The 20,269-nt window shown below is 58.8% G+C and overlaps 1 protein-coding gene and 1 long non-coding RNA gene across 3 annotated transcripts; one reads left to right on the forward strand and one right to left on the reverse strand.

Moving 5' to 3' along the window:
• The first annotated feature begins 1,134 nt into the window (after positions 1-1,134).
• CCNF (cyclin F) lies at positions 1,135-19,065 on the forward strand. 2 transcript variants are annotated; one of them, XM_020897492.2, is made up of 17 exons: positions 1,135-1,210; positions 2,242-2,396; positions 3,633-3,739; positions 4,668-4,735; positions 6,014-6,207; positions 6,564-6,617; positions 7,236-7,340; positions 7,626-7,703; positions 8,991-9,142; positions 11,479-11,643; positions 13,379-13,502; positions 13,768-13,948; positions 14,264-14,351; positions 15,497-15,596; positions 15,669-15,796; positions 16,343-16,512; positions 17,143-19,065. In XM_020897492.2, exons 1-17 carry the CDS (start codon positions 1,195-1,197, stop codon positions 17,619-17,621), a joined length of 2,364 nt encoding a protein of 787 aa, XP_020753151.2. In that variant the 5' UTR covers positions 1,135-1,194; the 3' UTR covers positions 17,622-19,065. The 2 variants fall into 2 exon arrangements, with proteins under 2 accessions (XP_020753151.2, XP_020753137.2); XM_020897478.2 differs by having other exon boundaries at positions 13,768-14,351.
• LOC139032804 (uncharacterized) lies at positions 10,049-20,181 on the reverse strand. The gene is made up of 4 exons (XR_011485419.1): positions 20,062-20,181; positions 16,703-17,179; positions 14,298-15,587; positions 10,049-14,070 (listed from the first exon to the last, which is right to left on the reverse strand). It is a non-coding gene; the product is annotated as an uncharacterized lncRNA (long non-coding RNA).
• Between the last annotated feature and the right edge of the window lie 88 nt (positions 20,182-20,269).

The following is a 20,269-nucleotide window of genomic DNA, read 5'->3' on the forward strand; positions in this document are numbered from 1 at the left end:
GCCTCCTGTGTGTGTTCAGCTGCTGAGCACAGAAGGAGTACCCTGATGGAGTTTAGAGAGCAGCGTGAGGGGTGGGGGACAGAGCACAGTTTGAGGCCTCGGGAAGAGGGTAAGAAGAGAGCCTTGACCCAGGTTCCCTAGCTTCTCTGGGAAAAACCACTGTGTCCTCGGCCATCAAGCACTTCTCCCAGAAGTCGCATTTCTTTCCTTGTCAGAATGTCTCACTGGAGGAGGTGGGATGTGAGATGGTTCCCGAAAGGCCCGGTGGGCACTGCCTGATACCTGGGTGAACAGAATGTTGCCGCCACTAAAGCAAGCAGGTGTGCTTTTCGGTTTTAGTGGGCTCCCGATTGACCGCGAGGAGATGTTGAGGACTGACAAGGTCCGGGTGAGACGGTGAGGGCTTGCCCTGGGAGGGATGGAGGAGGGGTCCAGGGTGAGCCACGTTTCAAGGGAAGGAGTCAGACGTGCTGGATGAGTCACCCAGGTCTGTTTCTGCCCTGCGATCTATGCTAAGAGCGACGCAGCAGAGAACCAAGGGTCTCCTCGCCTGAAGCAAGGACGGGAAGCAGGGCCTGCGGCCTCAGGGTGCGGGCCACTAAGGTCATGGGCAGCCTCGGTGAGGTGCCTCCCGCGGGCGCTCGCTCGCCTGCATCCACGCAGGTAGAAGACCGCGTCGGGGTCCGCGCTCAGAGACCCCGGACTCGAAGGCGCGGCCGGTCCGCTCAGAACTTCACTGACAACCCACTGTGCGCCATGGGCTCCGGTCGCCGTGACCTCTGCCGCCGAGTGAGCAGCAAGGCCGAATCCCAGAATAAGGCATGTCAACGCGGGCCGGAGCGGACTCACGAACTCCACTGTCGGCTGCCCGGGAGCCGCGCTCCTTTAGACCTCAGCCCGTACAGGGGAGGCGGGGCGGCCGCGCAGGCTCCACCAATCAACAGCCGGCGTTCGAATTCGCATCCTGGAGCAGCCAGTCGCGGGCGCTCGATGCCGAGGGGGCGTGGCTTGGGGCGGAGCCTGGCGGGGTAGTGGCGCGCGCCCCCCGTGGTGGGCCAATGGGAACGCCTGGCGCGTTTGAAAACTCAGGCGGGAGGCGGGCGGGTCTGCGCCTGCGTAGGGAGGCGCGCTCTGGGCCCGCTGGCGGGTCTGGCGGCTACAGCGGCAGCGGCGGCCACGGCAGCGGCGACGGCTATGGGGAGCGGAGGCGGTGAGCGCGGGGCGCGGGGCCCGGGGCGCGGGGAGCGGTGGAGCGGCCTCCAGGCTGAGTGGGGCCAGCTTGAGCCTTTCGGCCCGGGGTTCGGATCGTCCCGACGGCGCCTGCCCGGCGCGCGGTTTAAATACCCAGCGGCGCCCGGCTCCGCGAGAAAGCGACGCGAGGGGACCGCCACCTGTGCAGGGCCGTGAGCGCCGCCGAGGTTTCCGTGGTTGTACCGTGGCTGTCCTAGGGCAGGGGGTGAGGAAAATGGGGCAAAAGACAAGGATCGGTCGAGCTGCGTATGCGCTCGGCTTTCGCATTAGGTTAATTACTGATGGGAAGCCCGGGTGAGGAACGAGGGAAGAGGGCAGGAAGACGCCCTGAGTAGGGAACTTGCCGGTGGTGGAGCAGCCACCTCCCGTGGGGACTGGAGGAAGAGGCGGATGAAGAACCTGGTAAAGCGTCAGAGATGGCTCCTTCTGCCACAGGCTCCTCTGCTTGGAGGGAGGAAAGAGTTGCTGGAGTTGAAGTTGGAAGGACCCCCTGTCAGGGTCTCAGAGGACCTTGAGACTGGCTGGACAGCTCTGACATCCACAGAGCTGGGACTGGCCTGCCCTCCAAGTCCACTCTTGGCTTCTCTGCAGGACGGACCCTCGGAATTTGAACTCGAAAACCAGATTGTTCAAATCCTTATTAACATTTCATGTTTTAGTCATGTGTGCAAATAGAAGCAAAGAAATAAGCTAGGGTCCAGGGGTCTCCCTGGCTCTGCTCTTCTTTCTTCCTTGTTATCTGGGCTGTGGGTCAGATGGTTTCCCAATGGCCAGGTTACATGATTACTACTCACCATAAACGTTTATCAAATATTTGAATGAATGAAGATGTCTCTTATACCACAAACTTATTTATTTAATCTTTGGGACTGTAACTATGGCTGGGGCAGAGGACCAGTAACTGTTAAAACATGTTCAGGTGTAACTTTTCATATCAGCACAATTCATTTCCAACACATCACTTAAACCATTCCAATTTTTTTTCTTAAGTGATCCACTGTAGGTGTGCCAAGTGTTTCTGTTATCCTTCAAAGCGGAGAATAAGAAGGAGACCTCGAAACCTCACAATCTTGAATCTCCCTGAAGATGCACTCTTTCATATCCTGAAATGGCTTTCTGTTGGAGATATCCTCGCTGTCCGAGCTGTAAGTTGTCAGATGAACACAGCGTCAGCCCTGACATTGTTGGTTTTACCACGAAAGCTTCATGTCTCAAATGTCAGAACAAAAACTCTGGCTAGCAATGGGGGTAGATGATCCACAATGGTGATGTTGGTAATAGACATTTGAGATTGTTCTGATGACAGGAAAGCAAAAATGTAGGACACCGAGGTTTGAGTCTGCTCTTTGCAGCATTTATTTTAACAGATAAAGTACCTTTTCCTGGCAGTGAAATTTGAATCCCTCAAGAAATGAAACAGTATTAAGAAAAAGTATGTTCTTGAGGATGGTGTGAAGTAGAAGTGTTGGTTGTTCAGTTGTGTTCAACTCTGTGATCCCATGGACTATAGCCCACCAGGCTCCTCTGTTCATGGCATTCTCCAGGCAAGAATACTGGAGTGGGTAGCTATTTCCTTCTCCAGGGGATCTTCCTGAACCAGGGATTGAACCCTGGCCTCCTGCATTACAGGCAGATTCTTTACCGTCTGAGCCACTAGAGAAGCCCTCATGAGGACAAAGCCCATATAATATCCAGTGCTGAAAGGGACTCTGGGCCTTATTGTGCAGATATCAGAACTGCTGCCTCACCCTAAGCCACTTAACCAAGGGCATCCAGCAAATTAGTGCGGGAACACCCATAAGAACCCATTTGTCTGACTCCCAAACCTGCCTCCATTGCATTCATAACATCTGCAGGTGCCATTTCCAGTGGCAGTGGGAGCTTTTGCACTTAAAATGCTTACCTGTGCTCAGGGCCCCCGGCCTGGACACTGCCTGCCCTTACCCAGGGCAGAGGTCCCGCCTGAGGCTGCTGCCATGTGGTTCAGTTTTTCCTGAGTGCCCCCATTGACCCCCAGGTTCCAGCTGTGCTCCCATTAGCAAAACTCTAGAGGAGCTCAAAACAGATTTCTGATCTACCCGTTAGCCTCAGAGTTGGTTTCCCTGGTCGTTGCAGGTATATAGCATTATATCCCGTTTCTCAGCCTGGTGTTTACCCCCACTTCCAGGACCTGTCCCCACCTTTAGAACCACAGAGCAAGTTGTGTCTGATTTCTTTTCTCTGTTCAAAGCAACTGCTAGTTACTGTGATACACAGAGCCCGGGAGGCCTTACTGGTAGGGTCGGAGGGAGACAGGAGACCCTACGTTTTCAGGAGCTCCAGAAGTGGGGCTTCCCTGTAGCCCCTTGATAACCCCCCACCCCACTCCCGTTGTTCCTCAGGTACATTCCCACCTGAAGTACTTGGTGGACAACCATGCCAGTGTGTGGGCATGTGCCAGCTTCCAGGAGCTGTGGCCTTCTCCAGGGAACCTGAAGCTCTTTGAAAGGTATCTGCACCCGAGAGCAGCCGGGCTTCCTCTCACTCCTGGCCTTCCCTGCCATGCCAGTCTGTCTCAGGACGGGACTTGGCCACAATTTTCCTTGTGCTCGTAGCCCCCTGTCAACACCACATCCTCCAGGGAGTGACTGAGCGTGTAGACCTCACCCATTGAGTCACACGACTTCCAGCACGGTCATGGGTCATCCGCACCCCCAGCACAGGCCTGCCACTTATTAGTCACAGTGGTGCTTCCGGAAGGTCCGCGTAGGCTGTGACCCATCCCTTGTGGCTCAGATGCAGGTCACCTGCACGTGGAAACTTCTTATTTCTCTTACTTTGGTCAGGACCATGTGGTTTGAATCCTAGTGCATTACACTCCCTGGCTGATCCCACCCCCTCCGACTGAGACCTGGAGGAAGAGCCAGAGGGGCCAGGAGTCACACAGTGTGCCCATGGTCACAGGCAGGCTGCCTGAGACATAGTCACGAACCATACAGCCCACCCACTTAGAGTATACTGATCAAGTGGTTTTTAATATATTCACGGCGTTGTGCAATCATCTACACTGTCTGACTTTAGGACCTTCTCGTGACCCCTGGATGAAGCCGCATAACCATTCGCAGTCCCTCCCTATCTTCCCAATAGTAATCCAGACCCTAGACAACCTCTCATCTACTGTCTGTCTCCATGCATTTGCCTGTCCCGGGCATCTCATGTGAGCGGGGTCACACACCGTGTGGCCTGTTCCTCTTCTTTCGCTTAAGCGTGTTTTTAAGCCTCATCTGTGATGTAGTGTGTCGTGGATAATAGATGTTTAGTCATTACCAGAAAAAAGCTTCTGTTCAGAAAGTAAGTACTGTAGTTTCAGGTGCTGTGGTAGAACATAACCTTAATAGAATAAAATCATGCAGTGTTTCATGTTCCTGTTGTTCCAGGGCTGCTGAGAAAGGGAACTTTGAAGCTGCCGTGAAGCTGGGCATTGCCTACCTCTACAACGAAGGCTGTAAGTGCTGCTGGGTCTGGGGCTGGCCTCGCCCCGCTTGGCGTTGACACTTTAGAACAAGCGCTAGGGACTTCCCTGGTGGTCCAGGGTTAAGACTCCAAGCTTCCAGGGAACTCAGATCCTACATGCATTACATTGCAGTCAGAAAAAAAAAGAAAACTAGAACTCATATAAGCCCATGCCCGTGTTAGCAGTTTAGTCGCTGCTCTCGCCGTGTCTGGCTGTGTACCATTGTATCTTGGGAGCTTGTGTCAGAGAGGCGTCCTGCTCAGGGACCCATTGATGAGCTTTGATTCTGTAGGTCGGGAGGTCACCTCTTACTTAACGAGCCTTTAATTTCGATTGACAATGAGTGGCTTTGAGTAGAGACTTGGAATGGGGGCTTCTCAGGTGAGCTAGCCCTCCCGGCTCCCTAGTTAACACCGTAGCCCACAAGTAGACCCCAGCTTCTCTCCTTGGCCACAGCTCATCTGAGGGACTTGGGGCGGCAGTCACAGCATGCCTGATGCCTGGTGTCGGTAACACAGGGAGGGAGCCAAGGCCCTCGGTGGAGGCAAGTTCAAATAGGCCAAAGGCAGTCTGGTGCCTAGATTCCTTCTAGGTACCTGCTGGGCTCACGAAGGAACCTCATCCTGGTTCCTCCTGCAGGCAGGAACCAGCCTGCACCTCATCCTGCCCCAGCTCCCAAAACACATAAAGTCTTGAGTACCTCCACCATTTTTCTGCTTCTAAAAGACCTGGCATCTTGCTGAGAGGTCGCCCCAGTCATAGTTGGTTGACTGGACTGTTGACGTGGAGACAATGAGCCATCCTGTGCCCACCCTCCCGTCATCTGATCATCCCATCATCCAGGCTTTGCCCAGAGAATTCCCACTGTTCAGCTCACCCATCCAGTTGTACAGCCCAGTCGGTGTCTTCAGAGCTGTGCGACCAACACCACTCGTTTTGAAATGCTCTTGTCACCCCAGAAAGAAGCCCCTGCTAACCGGGGGCTGGACAGCAGTCACCCACAGGAGGGTGGGCCTGTGATACTTCCATGGGGTGGGGGGTGGGGGGCACCTTCCTGGATGTTCAGACTCCAGGCTGTGGGAGGGGCCACAGGGCACTTGGTTCATAAAACACAGGAAGAAAAGCATGGAGCCCCATTCCGGCTCTTCTGTCCTAAAACACCAGCAACCTCGCGTGGCAGCGGCCTAAGGCCCTAGACTTTGTGAAAGCACTGGGGGCACCTCTGTGCCCGCCCCCAGACATCCTGGCTCACTCTGCCCATCTCTGCAGTGTCAGTGTCTGACGAGGCCCGGGCGGAAGTGAACGGCCTGAAGGCATCTCGCTACTTCAGCCTGGCGGAGCGGCTGAACGTGGGAGCCGCGCCCTTCATCTGGCTCTTCATCCGCCCACCTTGGTCGGTGTCCGGGAGCTGCTGCAAGGCCGTGGTTCACGAGAGCCTCAGGGCGGAGTGCCAGCTACAGAAAGTGAGTCCCAGCACGGGGTGCGGGTGGGGTACCCCACAGGGTCCCAGGAGAGGAGACGGCCCTGAGGGGAGATGCTGTGGACCTCGTGAAGTCAGGGACTTGAGGGCAGCGGAGGCTCCGAAAATGGGAGCGTCTGCAAACAACCAGCAGGCGGGGAGAGGTCAGAGCCAGGGTTGGGGGCCTGGGGACGGGGCGGGGCTGCAGACGGTGCCCGCGGAGAGGGACGGTGCCCGCGGAGAGGGACGACCAGAGGCTCCATGACGCGGTTGGTGAGGCCGGCCGGGAAGCAAGAGGACCTGCACACGGGGGTGTGGCGGGGGTTGGCGGGCCACTGACGGTCACCCTTCCTTCTCTAGACCCACAGGGCGTCCATACTGCACTGCCTGGGAAGGGTGCTGAGCCTCTTCGAGGTGAGTCCCCCGCCCGCCCCCGCGCTGCTTGGCGTCCTGGCCCGGGTGGGCACGGAACAGCGGGTCTGCGGCTCTGTGCTACTCGCCTCTCCAGCAGCTGCAAGCATTGAGGACTGGGACGCTCACGAGAGGCCGCGGGAGGGGGCCAGCAGGTCTCCCAGCCAGGAGGAGCCTGTCTGTGCGGCCGGTGGAGCCAGAGCGTCTGATGGGCAGGACGGCCCCCGTGCTTCCCTACGTCTCTGGGTGGCTCCCTCCGCCTCCTCTCACTGCCATCTCCACTTAGCACGAGTGTGAAAGGGGCCCCAGCAGCAGTTTGGGGAGGGCAGTGACCTCTGGTGACAGGCGCTCTGACTGCAGCGGGGCGGGATGAGGGGTGTGAGCGAGGAGCCAGAGGGCCTTGGGGATCTCCACCACCCCCCACCTCCATCACCGAGCGGGCAGCGCTGGGCCAAGGCCAGCACAGCCCCAGGCAGGAGGGGCAAGGCCCGAGGGAAGAGCTCGTGGTCTCACACCACCTCGGTTCTCACATGGCGTATCTCCAGGGAAGTTGTTTCTCCGCTAATTTAGTTGACTCATTTTGTTAAAGGTGAGCACTGCATGTGTGGTTACTTATTCTAGGATGAAGAGAAGCAGAAGCAGGCCCGGAACCTGTTTGAAGAGTCCGCTAACCAGGGGTGTCTGACCAGCTCTTACCTCCTCTGGGAGAGTGACAGGCGGATGGATGTGAGTGGGCCTAGGTCTGGGAGAGCGAGGGTGACGCAGGCCAGAGGCTTGGTCTCAGAGCAGCCCTGGACAAGGGTCTGCCAATGCAGGGGGTCCTCCTGGGGCCCCCGGGGCTGCTCCCAGCTCCACCCTGGGAACGACCACCACCACTTGGGGCAAGAAGGACCAGAAAGAAGGCCCAGCTGGGGCCCCTCTGGGGGTCTTGGGGGAACATTGAAGAACCCTGGGGGTTGGTTCTGAGTTCCTGCAGAGACACGCCCATGTAAGGGCATCTCACATTGATAGATGCTGGACCCCGGACGGTGCCTCCACAGCTTCCGGAAGCTCAGGGACTTTGCTGCCAAAGGCTGCTGGGAAGCGCAGGTGAGCTGGGAGCCAGCTTGGTCCCAGTGCCTCCTCTCTGGGACGCGGGGAGGGGCTGCCAGGCTCCCGCAGAGGGCGGTGGGGGGTCATTGCAGGGCAACTCTGAGGGTGGTCATCTCTGAGGTGTGCAGGGAGGGCAGCCTGGGAACACTTTGCCCATGGCACTGAAGACAGCCAGCCTCATCATCCCTACGTGCTGTGGACTAACCACAGCTTCTGTCAGTGTGGACAGCTCCCTAAAGCAGGCCTGCGGGGACAGCATCTTGGCAGCGGGACCTGAGGCTCCTTAGAGCAGGTTGGCGTGAGGAACGCTATCCTCTTCCCAGTATCTGACCCCTCACCAGGTGGTCCAGTGTTGGACCTGGACGTTGGAGGGTTGTAGTTGGCGTTCAGCAGACACTGTCCCTGTGCATCTGTAAGGAAGTCACTATTTCCAGAGAAACCAGAGGAAGTCCCCGTTGGCCAAGCTGGTGCCTGTGACCCCATCAAGTTGGGGCTTCAGTCACTGGCCCTTAAAAACTTGGGACAAAGTCCGCAGCAGGGATGCCCACCTGCCACATGACAGGCCACTATAATGTTTGTGTCCAGGAAGGCACGCAGCACATTTACGAGAAATGTAAGGATCAACAGTGTGTTGCTAAGACAAGGTTAGACTGATGAGTAAGAACAGTAAGGCCCCATAGGAGTACACGGGGCCTCGGTATGCTCAGAAATGAGCAAGTAAATACAAGCCGTCAAAATACGGGGCAGGTTTGACCTCACTGCTCATCGGAAAGGTGCCCGTTCAGAGAGGTCATGGCTGATCCCACGAGCAGATCACACACATGTATTCTTTGCTTCTGAGTGGCTAGCTAGTAACTTCTGAAAACAAACATTCTCAGGGAGAGCAGTTTGGGCCGGCCAAGATGTGATAAGATAGTCTTCGGTGTTCCTGTGAGTGGGGGTGACAGTCCAAGCAGGCCTTCCAGAAAGCGTCAGGGCACAGGCAGCGCCTGGGGGTCGGCCGCACAAGCAGAAGGCGCACAGGCCTGCACAGCGGCGGCCCCCCAGGTGACAAAGCCGACAGAAACCCCCTCAGAGGAAGAGCAGGGCGAGGAGGGGCCGACCTCCCGTTCTGTACCTTTCATCCCTTTTAAACGTTCTACCGTGACTCACTAGTTACTTCCAAAAACATAAGTGAAATCATGGCCCTCCTGTTCCGGCAGGCTTAGAGGGTGTAAGTGGGCCAGGGTGTTGACAGACAGGATGGCCCTGCCCCTGCTCACCCCACGACTCTTCCGCCTGCAGCTGTCTCTAGCCAAAGCCTGTGCACACGGACACCAGCTCGGATTGGAAGCAAAAGCCTCCAGCGAGATAGTCTGCCAGTTGTTCCAGGCTTCCCACGCTGTCAATAAGCAGAGGGTCTTCTCTGTCCAGAAGGGGCTCAATGACACGATGAGGTGAGGGGCCAGAACTGCCCATGGTGATGAGGTCCTGTGACAGGCCCACCGGGATCCCCCCCCACTGTGTGCGTGTACATGCATGCACATGTGTGTGTGTGTGTGTGTTTTCTAAAACCAGTAATGCCCGAGTTATCTAGGGCTTTGGGAAAAAAAGAAAACTCCCATATGAGTGTCTGTTCTCTCCGGTTTCCCTTTTTAAGCCTCAGAAAGTGTTAAACCATTTTAAACATCTTTCTAAAATGATGCCAGAAAAACCACCTTTTTTTTCCCAACCCATCCTCATGAGCATCAGCATCAGCAGGGGAAGTGGGGGCCTGCAGCCTCGGAACCCCGTGACCTGCCTCTTTCCGCAAGTCCATTCTCCTCTGAAGTTTGGAGATGACACACTGTTACAATCACAGAACATATTAGAAAGCAAAATGGAAAATGTGAATAATTTTTCAAGCTTATGCTAGGGATCTCGAATGCGTTTTAGATGTAAAACGGGCAGGCCCTGGCTGTGCTGCTACCTCTGCTCACAGCAGGGGGGCAGTGTCCCCTGCCCCCACGTTAAATGTCACCAAGGTGCTGTACCTTTTTTCTTTTTATTTGATTAATTTATCTGGCTGCTCCAGGTCTTAGTTGCAGCATGCAGGATCTCTTTGTTGCAGCACGTGGGATCTAGTTTCCTGACCAGGGATTGAACCCAGGCCCCCTGCACTGGGAGCTTGGGAGCTCGGAGTCGCAGCCACTGGGCTACCAGGGGAGTCCCAAGCTGTTGTGCTCCTGAGTCGACCTGCCGCGGTGGTGCTCCTCCCGCCTTGTGCCCCGCCAGTCTTTCCGTTTTTTGGCGGGGGTAGGGGGCACTGTTGCTCTTCCTTTTGTGTGTTGGGAGTGAGGGTTAACATAAACAACCTTTTTTGCTTGTCAAAAGCTAAAGTAGTTTTATTGAAATAATAACATAATGTTATTTCAGCCACAAGTTGAGCATTTGTCTGTTTTCCTCCATGTCAGACAATAGCCAACTTCTTTCTTTTCTTTAGTTGAGTTATAATTGATTTCCAACATTAGTTTCGGGTTTAACCACTTTAAAGTGTGTGGTTCGGTTGGTCGGTTTTTGTCAGGTCATTGTGTTTATCCAGGGTGTCCTCGCAGGGAGCATCGTCCTCTGCTCCCAGTCGTGGCTGGTGTGGCCCTCACACTCCTGGGCGCTCCTCCCGGTTGCCCCCTCCGCTCCCCCGCTCACTCTGCCCTCACCCCTCTGCACCTTCCCTCTGCCTGTGAAACACACTCCTGTCTGGCTGCCCACCTGGAGCTGCCCTCCACCTGCACAGAGCCCCTCGCCATCACGGCTCGTCCCTCTGGCTTCTGTTCTCCCATCTCCCCTCCTTTGTCCACTGTGCCCGGGCATCCTTGCCCCTGCGTGCAGTGTCCCCTGTGGTGTCAGGGTCCCGGCTTGGCCTTGGCGCCGTCGAGGAGGAGGGACTCCATGTCTGCTCGCCCTGCAGCCCGAGCCCTCCATCGTGGTCGCCTGGTGGCTGAGAGCTCAAGCGCCCGGGCTCAGTGCATCCTGCTTGGGCTGCATTCCTGGCTCTTTGCTCAACCGCAGGGGGTTGTGACAAATGACCCCATGGTGAGAGTTCTTCAGGGAGGAGACAGGTTTCCAGGATGGTAACCTTTCACCTGTGACCTGTCCCCAGTCTCCAGAGCAGACCCGCTCTGCCCCTTTATAAGTGACGGTCCAAGTTTATCCAGTGCCAGGGGGCCCCCGGGTGGGGGTGGGCAGGGTCCACATGTGTGCGCCCCCCTGCCTCCCAGGAACCAAGTCAGGAGTGGTGGGGCCCCCACCCCCTTGGACGGCTGCTGGCATAAGCCCGTGACGCCCGAAGTGACCGCTCACCCCTCGGGATGGATGGCTGGGCGGGACTGGGAGACAGGACCCCGTGGAGGTTTGGGGAGCGGGAGACAGGACCCCATGAGGTTCAGGGCCCCGCGGAGGCTCTGCCTGGTGTTCAGGGCCCCGTGGAGGTTCGGGGAGCGGGAGACAGGACCCCATGAGGTTCAGGGCCCCGCAGAGGCTCTGCCTGGTGTTCAGGGCCCTGTGGAGGTTCCGGGAGCGGGAGACAGGACCCCATGGAGGTTCGGGGAGCGGGAGACAGGGCCCCGTGGAGGTTCGGGGAGCGGGAGACAGGGCCCCGTGGAGGTTCGGGGAGCGGGAGACAGGGCCCCGTGGAGGTTCGGGGAGCGGGAGACAGGGCCCCGTGGAGGTTCGGGGAGTGGGAGACAGGACCCTGTGAGGTTTGGGGCCCCGCAGAGGCTCTGCCTGGTGTTCAGGGGCAGCACTCTTCCCACAGGTACATCCTCATCGACTGGCTGGTGGAGGTCGCAACCATGAAGGACTTCTCGAGCCTGTGTCTCCACCTGACCGTGGAGTGCGTGGACCGGTACCTACGGAGGCGGCTGGTGCCCCGGTACCGGCTGCAGCTGCTGGGCATCGCCTGCATGGTCATCTGCACGCGGTGAGAAACCCCTGGCCGGCCCTGCCTAGGTCACAGGCTGGCTTCTCAGTGGGACGAACAGGCCTTCGGCACCCCACCTCATGATAACGGGGCTGTAATCTCAGGGGTGCCCAGAGCAGGTGGTCCTCCCCACACGGGGACAGCAGGGCTGACCCTCCGTGCGCAGGCAGCCGCTGTTCATCCCCGGTGGTGGCCTTGCTTGGGCAGGAACTGTGTTCCCCTGGCCCCTGAGGGCAACATGGAGATGCGGGACACCGCAGTCGGCTGCCCTTCCGAGTCAGGCTGTCAGCTCTGTGTCCAGAGACCCACGTCCAGCCAGGTTCACACCCCCTCCTACCCCGGGGACAGGATGCGGGCTCCTCAGAGGTAGCTGTTCTGACTCTTCCTGTCAGCCGTCTTAAGTTTCACGAAAGTCCACCTTCCTAAAACCAGCACTCCTCCACCCAGTTTTGCCTTTGGACACAGTGTGGGTGGCATGTCCCACCACACATGTTGCTTTTTTGTGTGTTTTAAACCACCTTTCTCCTACATGGCCTGCCATCGCCCGGGCAGTGCCTGTCTGTAAGGCGTAGGGGGTGAGGGGCAGGCTCGCTGCACACAGTGGCGTCAACTACGGAGGACTGGTCTATCTTTGGCACAGTGACCCAGAGGCGTGTGTCACTGGAGTGTAGTGTATCTGCTCCATCAGCTCATGCAGGCGCCCGAGGCCCTGACTTGCTCTCTGCCACTTGCCATGGCCCCTGAGGCCACCCGGTCCACGCCTGCAGCGCACTCCGTCCTGTGGCCCTGATGGGAACTGGGCACTGTGGTTTCCTGGTGGCCAGGGAAGCAGGGTGTCCACAGGCAGAGGGAGCGGGGCTCAGGCCACACGCAGTCGGGCACCTCTCACACGTGTCTCAGAACCCGGAGCTCCGGGTCTTGTCACCAGAGAGGGCAGGACAGGTAGGTCCTCAGCCTCCCCAGGTCTAAACGGCATGGTTACGTCCTTGCCATCAGAGACCGGGGGACCAGCCGTGAGATAACTGCTTTAAAAGATTTTTAGGGGCTGAGACACCCCTCCGTCCACTCTGCCACTGCCTGAGCACAAACTCACATCCACCCCTCTCGACATCACTGCACCCCGCACCTATGGTCCCCACTGCTCTGTCCTCTCTCAGCCAAACCACCGCGGGAGCTACAGAGTGACTGAGCGGCTGCGGGCTCGGCCCCCATCACCCTGGTGCGGGGAGGGGCCCTCAGAGGCCGCCAGACCAGCATGTCCCTTGCTAGCTGGTGCTGGGAGAGAGGAGAGAACAGGGTGACCACCTGCCCAAGGACCGCCCAAGTCCCTCTGCCTGACCCTGGGCCGGGTCCAGACCTCCAGACAGCCTCTGGCTCTGGTTCTGCTAGCTCAGCTGCCTTCTGGGTTGAAGCTGTTCATGCTCGCTCCGGAGCGGCTGGCACAAGGCAGGGCAAACCCTCATCCCTCAGGAGATTAAGACGATTGGCCACTCACACCCTTCATGGCTGGATTTTGCAGAAACACCTGCATGCCCAGCAGCCCAGCCACTCTCCTGCCACAGGTCTGTGGCGCTCATACCCCTGCTCCTCAGCCTCTATGACAGGCTCACGTGACCATTCCAGTTAACCTCACCCGCCGGGGGCAGCCAGGTCAACTCGTTGGACTCCCCAACCCATCACTGAAGCCTGAAGCCCGCCGAGGGGCGTGAGCTCAGACCCCTTGTTGACACTCCAGGTTCATTAGCAAAGAGATCCTGACGATCCGGGAGGCCGTGTGGCTCACAGACAACACATACAAGTACGAGGACCTGGTGAGGATGATGGGCGAGATCATCTCGGCCCTGGACGGGAAGATCCGGGTAAGCGGCCACTTGCCTTTTCCTCCTGAATCGAAGCCGAGTCGCACCAGGGGGTGGGAGGAGCAGAGGGCACGTGCGTGGCTCTGGGCTTCTCTGCTCAGGGAAGCCCTCCAGGACCCAGAGGGCACAGGCCACAGCCACTCGGCATGCCCAGCGAGTGTGCTGGCCACTAGGAGGGCAGCGTGTCTGCAGTCCAGCCTCCCCCGAGCGGGCAGAAGGGCCCTCTGCATGCCGCGACCCCACGCCCACTGCCCTGTCCCGCCAGGTCCCCACCGTGGTCGATTACAAGGATGTCCTGCTGACGCTGGTCCCCATGGCACCAAGAACCCAGCACTTGTGTGGCTTCCTCTGCGAGCTCTCCCTGCTGCATACCAGTCTGGCTGCCTACGCCCCGGCTCACCTGGCTGCGGCCGCCCTGCTGCTGGCGAGGCTGACACACAGGCAGAGTAAGTGGCCGGTCCTTCCCTCCCAGAGCCAGGCTGAGCCCGCAGGCGAGGGTCTCCGGGAGTCAGGAGCTGGTGCTTGGGTCCGGGGGAGGGAGGGAGACAAAGCAGCATGCTCCTCTCTCCTGAGGAGGAGGCAGCAGGATAGACTAAGAGCCCTTGTCTGGGGGTGGCTTGGTATTCCCCCCACAGGGCGCAGCGGGCATGCGTGCCCTGGGTACAGGGCCTTTTCAGCGCTGAGCCCTAGGAATCTCCATCCCAGAACCACTGGGGCTGTGGGCGTCAAGGCGACCCCACGACCCCCACTTCCATCCCCAGCGCAGCCCTGGACCACCCAGTTGTGGGACCTCACCGGCTTCTCCTGTGAAGACCTCATCCCCTGTGTCTTAAGTCTTCATCAGAAGTGGTAAGTGTGTAAGGAAGCGAGCCCCACACACAGGGTACATCCTCCACGCTGTGGATCCAGAGGGGGTTCACGTCATAGGCGGGCTGTCGGGCCATGAGTTCCTAGTCTCAGGGTTGGCGTTTGGAAGTCCCGGGGCCATGTTGCTTAGCACACATGGTTTTAATGTTTGCTGTGTGGGCAGCAGCTCCTCCCCACCCAAACCTAACTCCACAGACAGTACAGCATAAGAAAAGGCGGTGGTGACTCACTGCAGGAGGCTGGCATGGGCAGACTGCAGCCCGGGCACAGGCCGGCCACGCCTGCCTCAGGCGCTCGGCCCTGCCCCTCTCATCTCAGGCCAGCTGGCAGCCGCACTGCTTCCACTCGGTCCCACCTGCACTGCGTGCTCTGAAGCCCCCAGGGCCCCCTCCTTTCTCAGGCCACGCGGCCTCAGCGTCCCCTTCCCCCACCCAAGGGGCAAGGTGATTCTGCCTCCCTGCTACCTTCCCCTAGTTTTTTTGTTTTTTCAATCCAGATAAACTGGAAATATTTATTTACAAATGAAACTTTTTTTAAGTGTGCAGTTCGACAGGCTTTTGGTATAGAGTTGTGCAGGCATCACCACCATCAATCAGAGAACATCTTCTCCCTCAAAGAAACCTGCCCTGCCTCCCTAATACCTTCAGGTGTTCCCTCCCCACCAGCCCCTACCCCACAACACTCCTCTCCTTCCTGCTCTGGACGCTTCATCACGGGCTCAGGCACCACGAGGCCTGTAGGTGTGAGCGGCCTCCCACCTGCATGGTGTCTCCACTGTGCAGGGAGCCCCCAGGCGGAGAGGCCCCGTCTTACTTCTCCATCTCTGCACTGATGGACGTTTGGGGGTTTTCTGTCTCCCCACTGCTGTGGACGACTATGTCCAGGTCTCTGCGGGGACCTCTGCCCCCCTTTCTCTCGGGGACACACCTGGGAGTGGGCGCTGGGTCATAGGTGCCTCTCGGGTTAACTGAGGGACTGCCGGGCATCTGCACGGTGGTGCTGGGCCCGCTTCGAGGACGTCAGGCCCTCTCCCGTCTGAGCAGGGGCTGCAGGTGGAGCCTCCTGGGGGCGGTGCCAGCACTCCCCGCCCCCCTCGGTCCCTCACGTGTCCATCTGTCTGTCGGTAGCTTCCACGATGATGCCCCCAAGGACTATAGGCAGGTGTCTCTCACTGCCGTCAAGCAGCGATTCGAGGACAAGCGCTATGAGGAGATCAGCCTGGAAGAGGTACCGAGGGTTGCCGGTGGCGGGCCTGCCCGCCCGGGGCCTTGCCACCCTCTGACCGTGGCTCCCCTGCAGGTGCTGAGCTACGGCCAGCTATGTGCTGCCCTGGGCGTGAAGCAGGAGAGCCCAGAACCTGCGCCCTTCCTCAGCGCAGGTGATATTCACGCCTTCCTCAGCTCACCCTCCGGGAGGAGGACCAAGCGGTAAGTGAGCCCGCGGGCCCAACTGGGCTCCTGTGTGACCCCTGCAGCCCTTGGGGATCCCCTGGAAACGGAAGCTGGACCGGTGGTCTGCATCGCCTGCAGCCCTGCCTCCTCCCCTGCGTGGCTCCAGCCCAGCTCCCTGTGGGCTTGGTGGTCCTGAGCACAGGTGGAGCCCCCCGGGGCCATGCTGCCCCACCATGCGTCGCCCCAGCGCTCTAGCCACGCCCCGAGGAGAGGCTGGGGCGCTCGGTCCCCACCACCCCATCACCCTGTCTCTTCTATCTCAGTGTCCTGGCTGTGGTGCCTGGAATAAGCTCCCCTCCGCCGCCCCCCCCCCAAAGAACTCCTATTCATCCTACAAAGTCCAGATGAGCAGGGACCTCACTGTGCTGCCGGCCCAACCTCTATGAATCAGCTGCGAGCCTCCAAGGGCACTTCCTGGGTGCTCACAGCACACGGGGCGGGACGGGGCAGGCGCATGCCAGGGACCAGGCTGGGCCCCCTGACGCTTCCGCCTGTGACTGCATTCCCAACTCCCTTCCCCAGGAAGCGGGAGAACAGCCTCCAGGAGGACAGGGGCAGCTTCGTCACCACGCCCACCGCCGAGCTGTCCAGCCAGGAGGAGACGCTGCTGGGCAGCTTCCTGGACTGGAGCCTGGACTACTGCTCGGGCTACGAGGGTGACCAGGAGAGCGAGGGCGAGAAGGAGGGCGACGGTGAGTGGCGGGCAGTGGGTGGCGGGTGGTGGGCGGCGGGCGGGCCTGGCCAGGGCTGCGGGAGCTCGTGTCCAAGGAGCCCGGGAGAGCAGAGCACCCGGCACTGCGGCCCACAGGGAGGACAGGCTGTGGCCCAGCTGGACATGTACTGCCAGGAGGACTGCACAGGGCAGGGGCAGAATAGACCCACCTGCGTTCATGACAAGATCTTTCTAGAACATCCTGTGCCATGTGCCCCCCACTCCCCTGCTGGGTCCTGTGCCTCGGGCGTCCCTCCAGGCCAGGCCGCAGAAGGCTCTGTCCCCATGTCTGGTCAGCCATCTGCAGACAGGGGGAAGGGAACTCAAGGGCCTGGTTTGAGGCCATGTCTATGGATTTTCTAGTTGCGTGCTTCTGTGTCCACTCAGGATTAAGTATTAGATGGCCCTCAGTTTCTTGTCCCTTCTTCCTGTTCCCCATGTCACATGGGTGTCACCCTGAGCTTGGAGGACACACCTCGCCCTTGACTTCTTAAGCAAAGGGAAGGGGACTGACCAGCAAGGGTGAGGAGCTGTGGCTGAGACGGGACCCCGGGCTCCCCTGGGTCCTGGCCGGGCAGAGGCTCACCCCGACGTCCCCCGTCCCCCACAGTGACGGCTCCCAGCGGCGTCCTCGATGTCACCGTGGTCTACCTGAGCCCGGAGGAGCACTGCTGTCAGGAGTCCAGCGACGAGGAGGCCTGCCCGGAGGAGGCATGGGGGGCCCAGGACACACAGGCGCTGGCGCCAGGCCGCCAGGCACTGCGGACCCCAGGGCCGGAGCTCCCCCTGTGCGGCAGGCGGGGACTGGGCAAGGACGTCACGACATCGGGGTACTCCTCCGTCAGCAGCGCGAGTCCCACAGACTCCGGGCAGGCCTCAGGGGGGCCCCCCCAGTCTACCTCAGAGCTGCCCACAGGCAGCAGCTTGAACACACAGCCCTGCCACCACCACACCCGGAAGTCATGTTTACAGTGTCGCCCCCCCAGCCCCCCAGAGAGCTGTGTTCCCCAACAGCAGGTGAAGAGGAAAAACCTGTCGGCCCCCAGCGAGGAGGAGGAGGACATGAACTTGGGCTTCTTGAAGCTGTGAGTGTGTCGGAGCGTGTGCCGCAGTGGATGTCCGCTGAGGGGGCGCTGCTGCTGTGCTGGTGTGGGGCGGGGGACGAGATGGATCCCTGCGGATCCCCGCTGGCCTCCCACAGGGACCCAAGAGGAGATCTGGGGGCAGGGACTCTTTCTACAGGGGAGCCCATCATGAGCCGTCAGAATCTCCAAAGCACAACAAAAACTCAGATCCTCCTCTTTGGGAAGTTTAGCCTCGAAGCAGTCACACCATGCCATGTCAGTCCTGTGTCTCTGTCCCCTCCCGTGTCTTGTCTTGCTTCCTCTGGGAAACTCAGCCCACGTCCTGGGTGAACATTCCCCAACCCCCAGCACCCCAGGAACTGAGCTTTCACAGCTGAGAACGTGTAGCCCAAGTGTCCAGACACAGGTCCCCATGCCCCCGTCTGTTTGGTCTGGGGTCCCGGGAGAGCCAACAACCCTGAGCATGTCACCATCCCTGAGCCCACACTGCCCTGCCCTGGGCACACATTCCTTTCCTCACGGGCTGGTGCCTCCTGCAGTGAGAGAGCTCTGCCCCGGGCACCGTGGTGGGCTGTGCATGAACACCAGGCTCGAGGGCCTTGATTCTTGGTGACAGGCTTGCTCCCTCCCATGTTCTCAGCTCCTTTCAAAAATCTGTCCCTTCTCCTGCAGTGGTCCATCTGTGTCCCCAACAGATGGTGACTGCATGACCCTCTCTCTGCACTGAATTGCTTGACCATTTCTTTCCCTGTCTTTATTTCCATCCTTCATCCTTCTAGGATAAAAAACAGAAGAAAAATTAAAAATAGAAGGTATTACATTTTTTAAAATTCTCAACATTATTTAGGCTCAACTGAAAAATGAAAATTTGATTCAAACTCCTCAGTGCTCTCCTGACACTGTATGCAAAATCAGTTTTCCCAGAGAAGTTATCCAGGAAAAACTTAAATGTCATTTGTAACATCTGAGGTGACCAAGACACGGAAAAGCATGAACCAGAGGACTGGCTTGCTGGGTGAGAGTGAACCTGCTGTGACTTCCTGCAAATCATGATCCTGACTGCTCTCCCCTGCTGGGCTGACCCCAACACACTCACCTGCTGTCGCTTTTGCTTCCCCTTGAAATGTCAGAAAGAACCACTTAACCAGGAGTGTCCCCCAAATGCTCTTGAACCAAAACTACAGGGACCAGGAGATGCTCGCCCAGAGAGGCTTTTCTGGGCTCTTGACTCCCTGTGGGAGCTATCTTTTTTGCTGCTGTAGGCAAATTCTGACCACCCTGGGTAGGCCGTGGTTGAGTAAGGGAATCCCAGCATTGGGACTGCAGACCTCCCTTGTCGACTGTGTGCCCCTAGGCATGTGTGAGCCTCAGTTTCCTCATCTGTATGATGGGGTGACAATACCTACCTCACAGGGGTGTTGTGAGGATTAAATGTGATGAGGATAGTAGTGGCTGAGTGATGTGCATGTCTGAACTGCCTTATCCCCTTGGCCCCTTATCAAAACCCAAAAGTTCTCTGCCTTCTCCTGGCCAGCCTGCATCCGCAGAAGGAGAGTGCTCTGGTAGGGACCTAATACCGTCTGACTGGGGGGTGGGGTCTTCCTGTGTCTGCTCCCCTCCCCTCCTTTCTCACTGAGAATCTCATTTCAGGCTCCCCATACTGTGCAAGAAAAGAGGCCGCTGCTGATGTAGGTGCCCACCCTAACGGCAGTCCCAGGGCTGCCTGGGTCCCACTCGACCCTTCCCCCTTTTACCCCAGCACTCTCAGCTCCCCTCCTTTGCATCTGTTCTCTGCTGTGGCACCTTCCTATTAGCAACAGTGAATCGGACACTCCTCTATCTTTAAACAGACCCCTTCCCAGGTCTGTCCTCCATCCTGCTCTCCTCTGAGATTTCTTGGCCCCTGTGGGGTTGGCACTCATCCTTTTTTCTTGTTAGATCCAATTACAATGGGCCCTGCTGCCAGCATCACTCCTCTCAGCCAGCATCTGTCCCCACCACTCCCACTCCCAAGTGTCTCCCGCGGACACTCCCTCCTGGGACAGGCTCCTGTGATACCAGGCTCTGCTGTCCCTCCACCACTCGGCTCCAGCTCCCCCTCACTTGGCCCCATCAGGGCACGCCTGCCCTACCAGGGACCAGCCTGCCAGCCCCACTCGTCCTCGTGCCCATCTCTGGCTCCTGGGCCTCCTCCCCCTCTGCTGAGGTGCCCACTCCCGGATGTCATCACCTCGTCAGCGTGTCCACAAGCGCACACTCCCTCCTGCCTTCCTGCTCCCGACACACACGTTATTCTCACCTCCAGCCACAGCAGTAAATACCTATGGGCCTGTCCGCGTTCCCGGCCCTGCGCTAGGTGCCCCAGGGTCAGCAAGGTCTCGTCCTGCTTTAGAGCCCCCTCGATGCAAAGCCGACCGTTAAGGGACCACAGGAGCCTCCTCCACCTACCCCGTTATCCAAAGCAGAACTGCGCGTCTTCGAAGTCCCCCAGCTCGCTCTGCTGCCCCCGGGCGGGGGTCGGAGCCAGTCACTGCTCGGACCGCCGGCCAAGGGGCGAGGCTAGAGGCGGGGTCTTCATCGGGGAAGGCGGGCCCTGACGCTGGGCTCGGGATTGGGCAGCCCGGCCGGAAGGGGCGGTCTTCTAGTCCGGAA

This window comes from Odocoileus virginianus, chromosome 33 (assembly GCF_023699985.2).
Source record: "Odocoileus virginianus isolate 20LAN1187 ecotype Illinois chromosome 33, Ovbor_1.2, whole genome shotgun sequence".
Taxonomy (NCBI): Eukaryota; Metazoa; Chordata; class Mammalia; order Artiodactyla; family Cervidae; genus Odocoileus; species Odocoileus virginianus.

Coding starts and splice junctions, on each gene's coding strand:
- CCNF (XM_020897478.2), top strand. Junction 7,341..7,625: donor AGAGTGACAGGCGGATGGAT/GTGAGTGGGCCT, acceptor TCACATTGATAG/ATGCTGGACCCCGGACGGTG. Junction 13,503..13,767: donor CCCTGGACGGGAAGATCCGG/GTAAGCGGCCAC, acceptor CTGTCCCGCCAG/GTCCCCACCGTGGTCGATTA.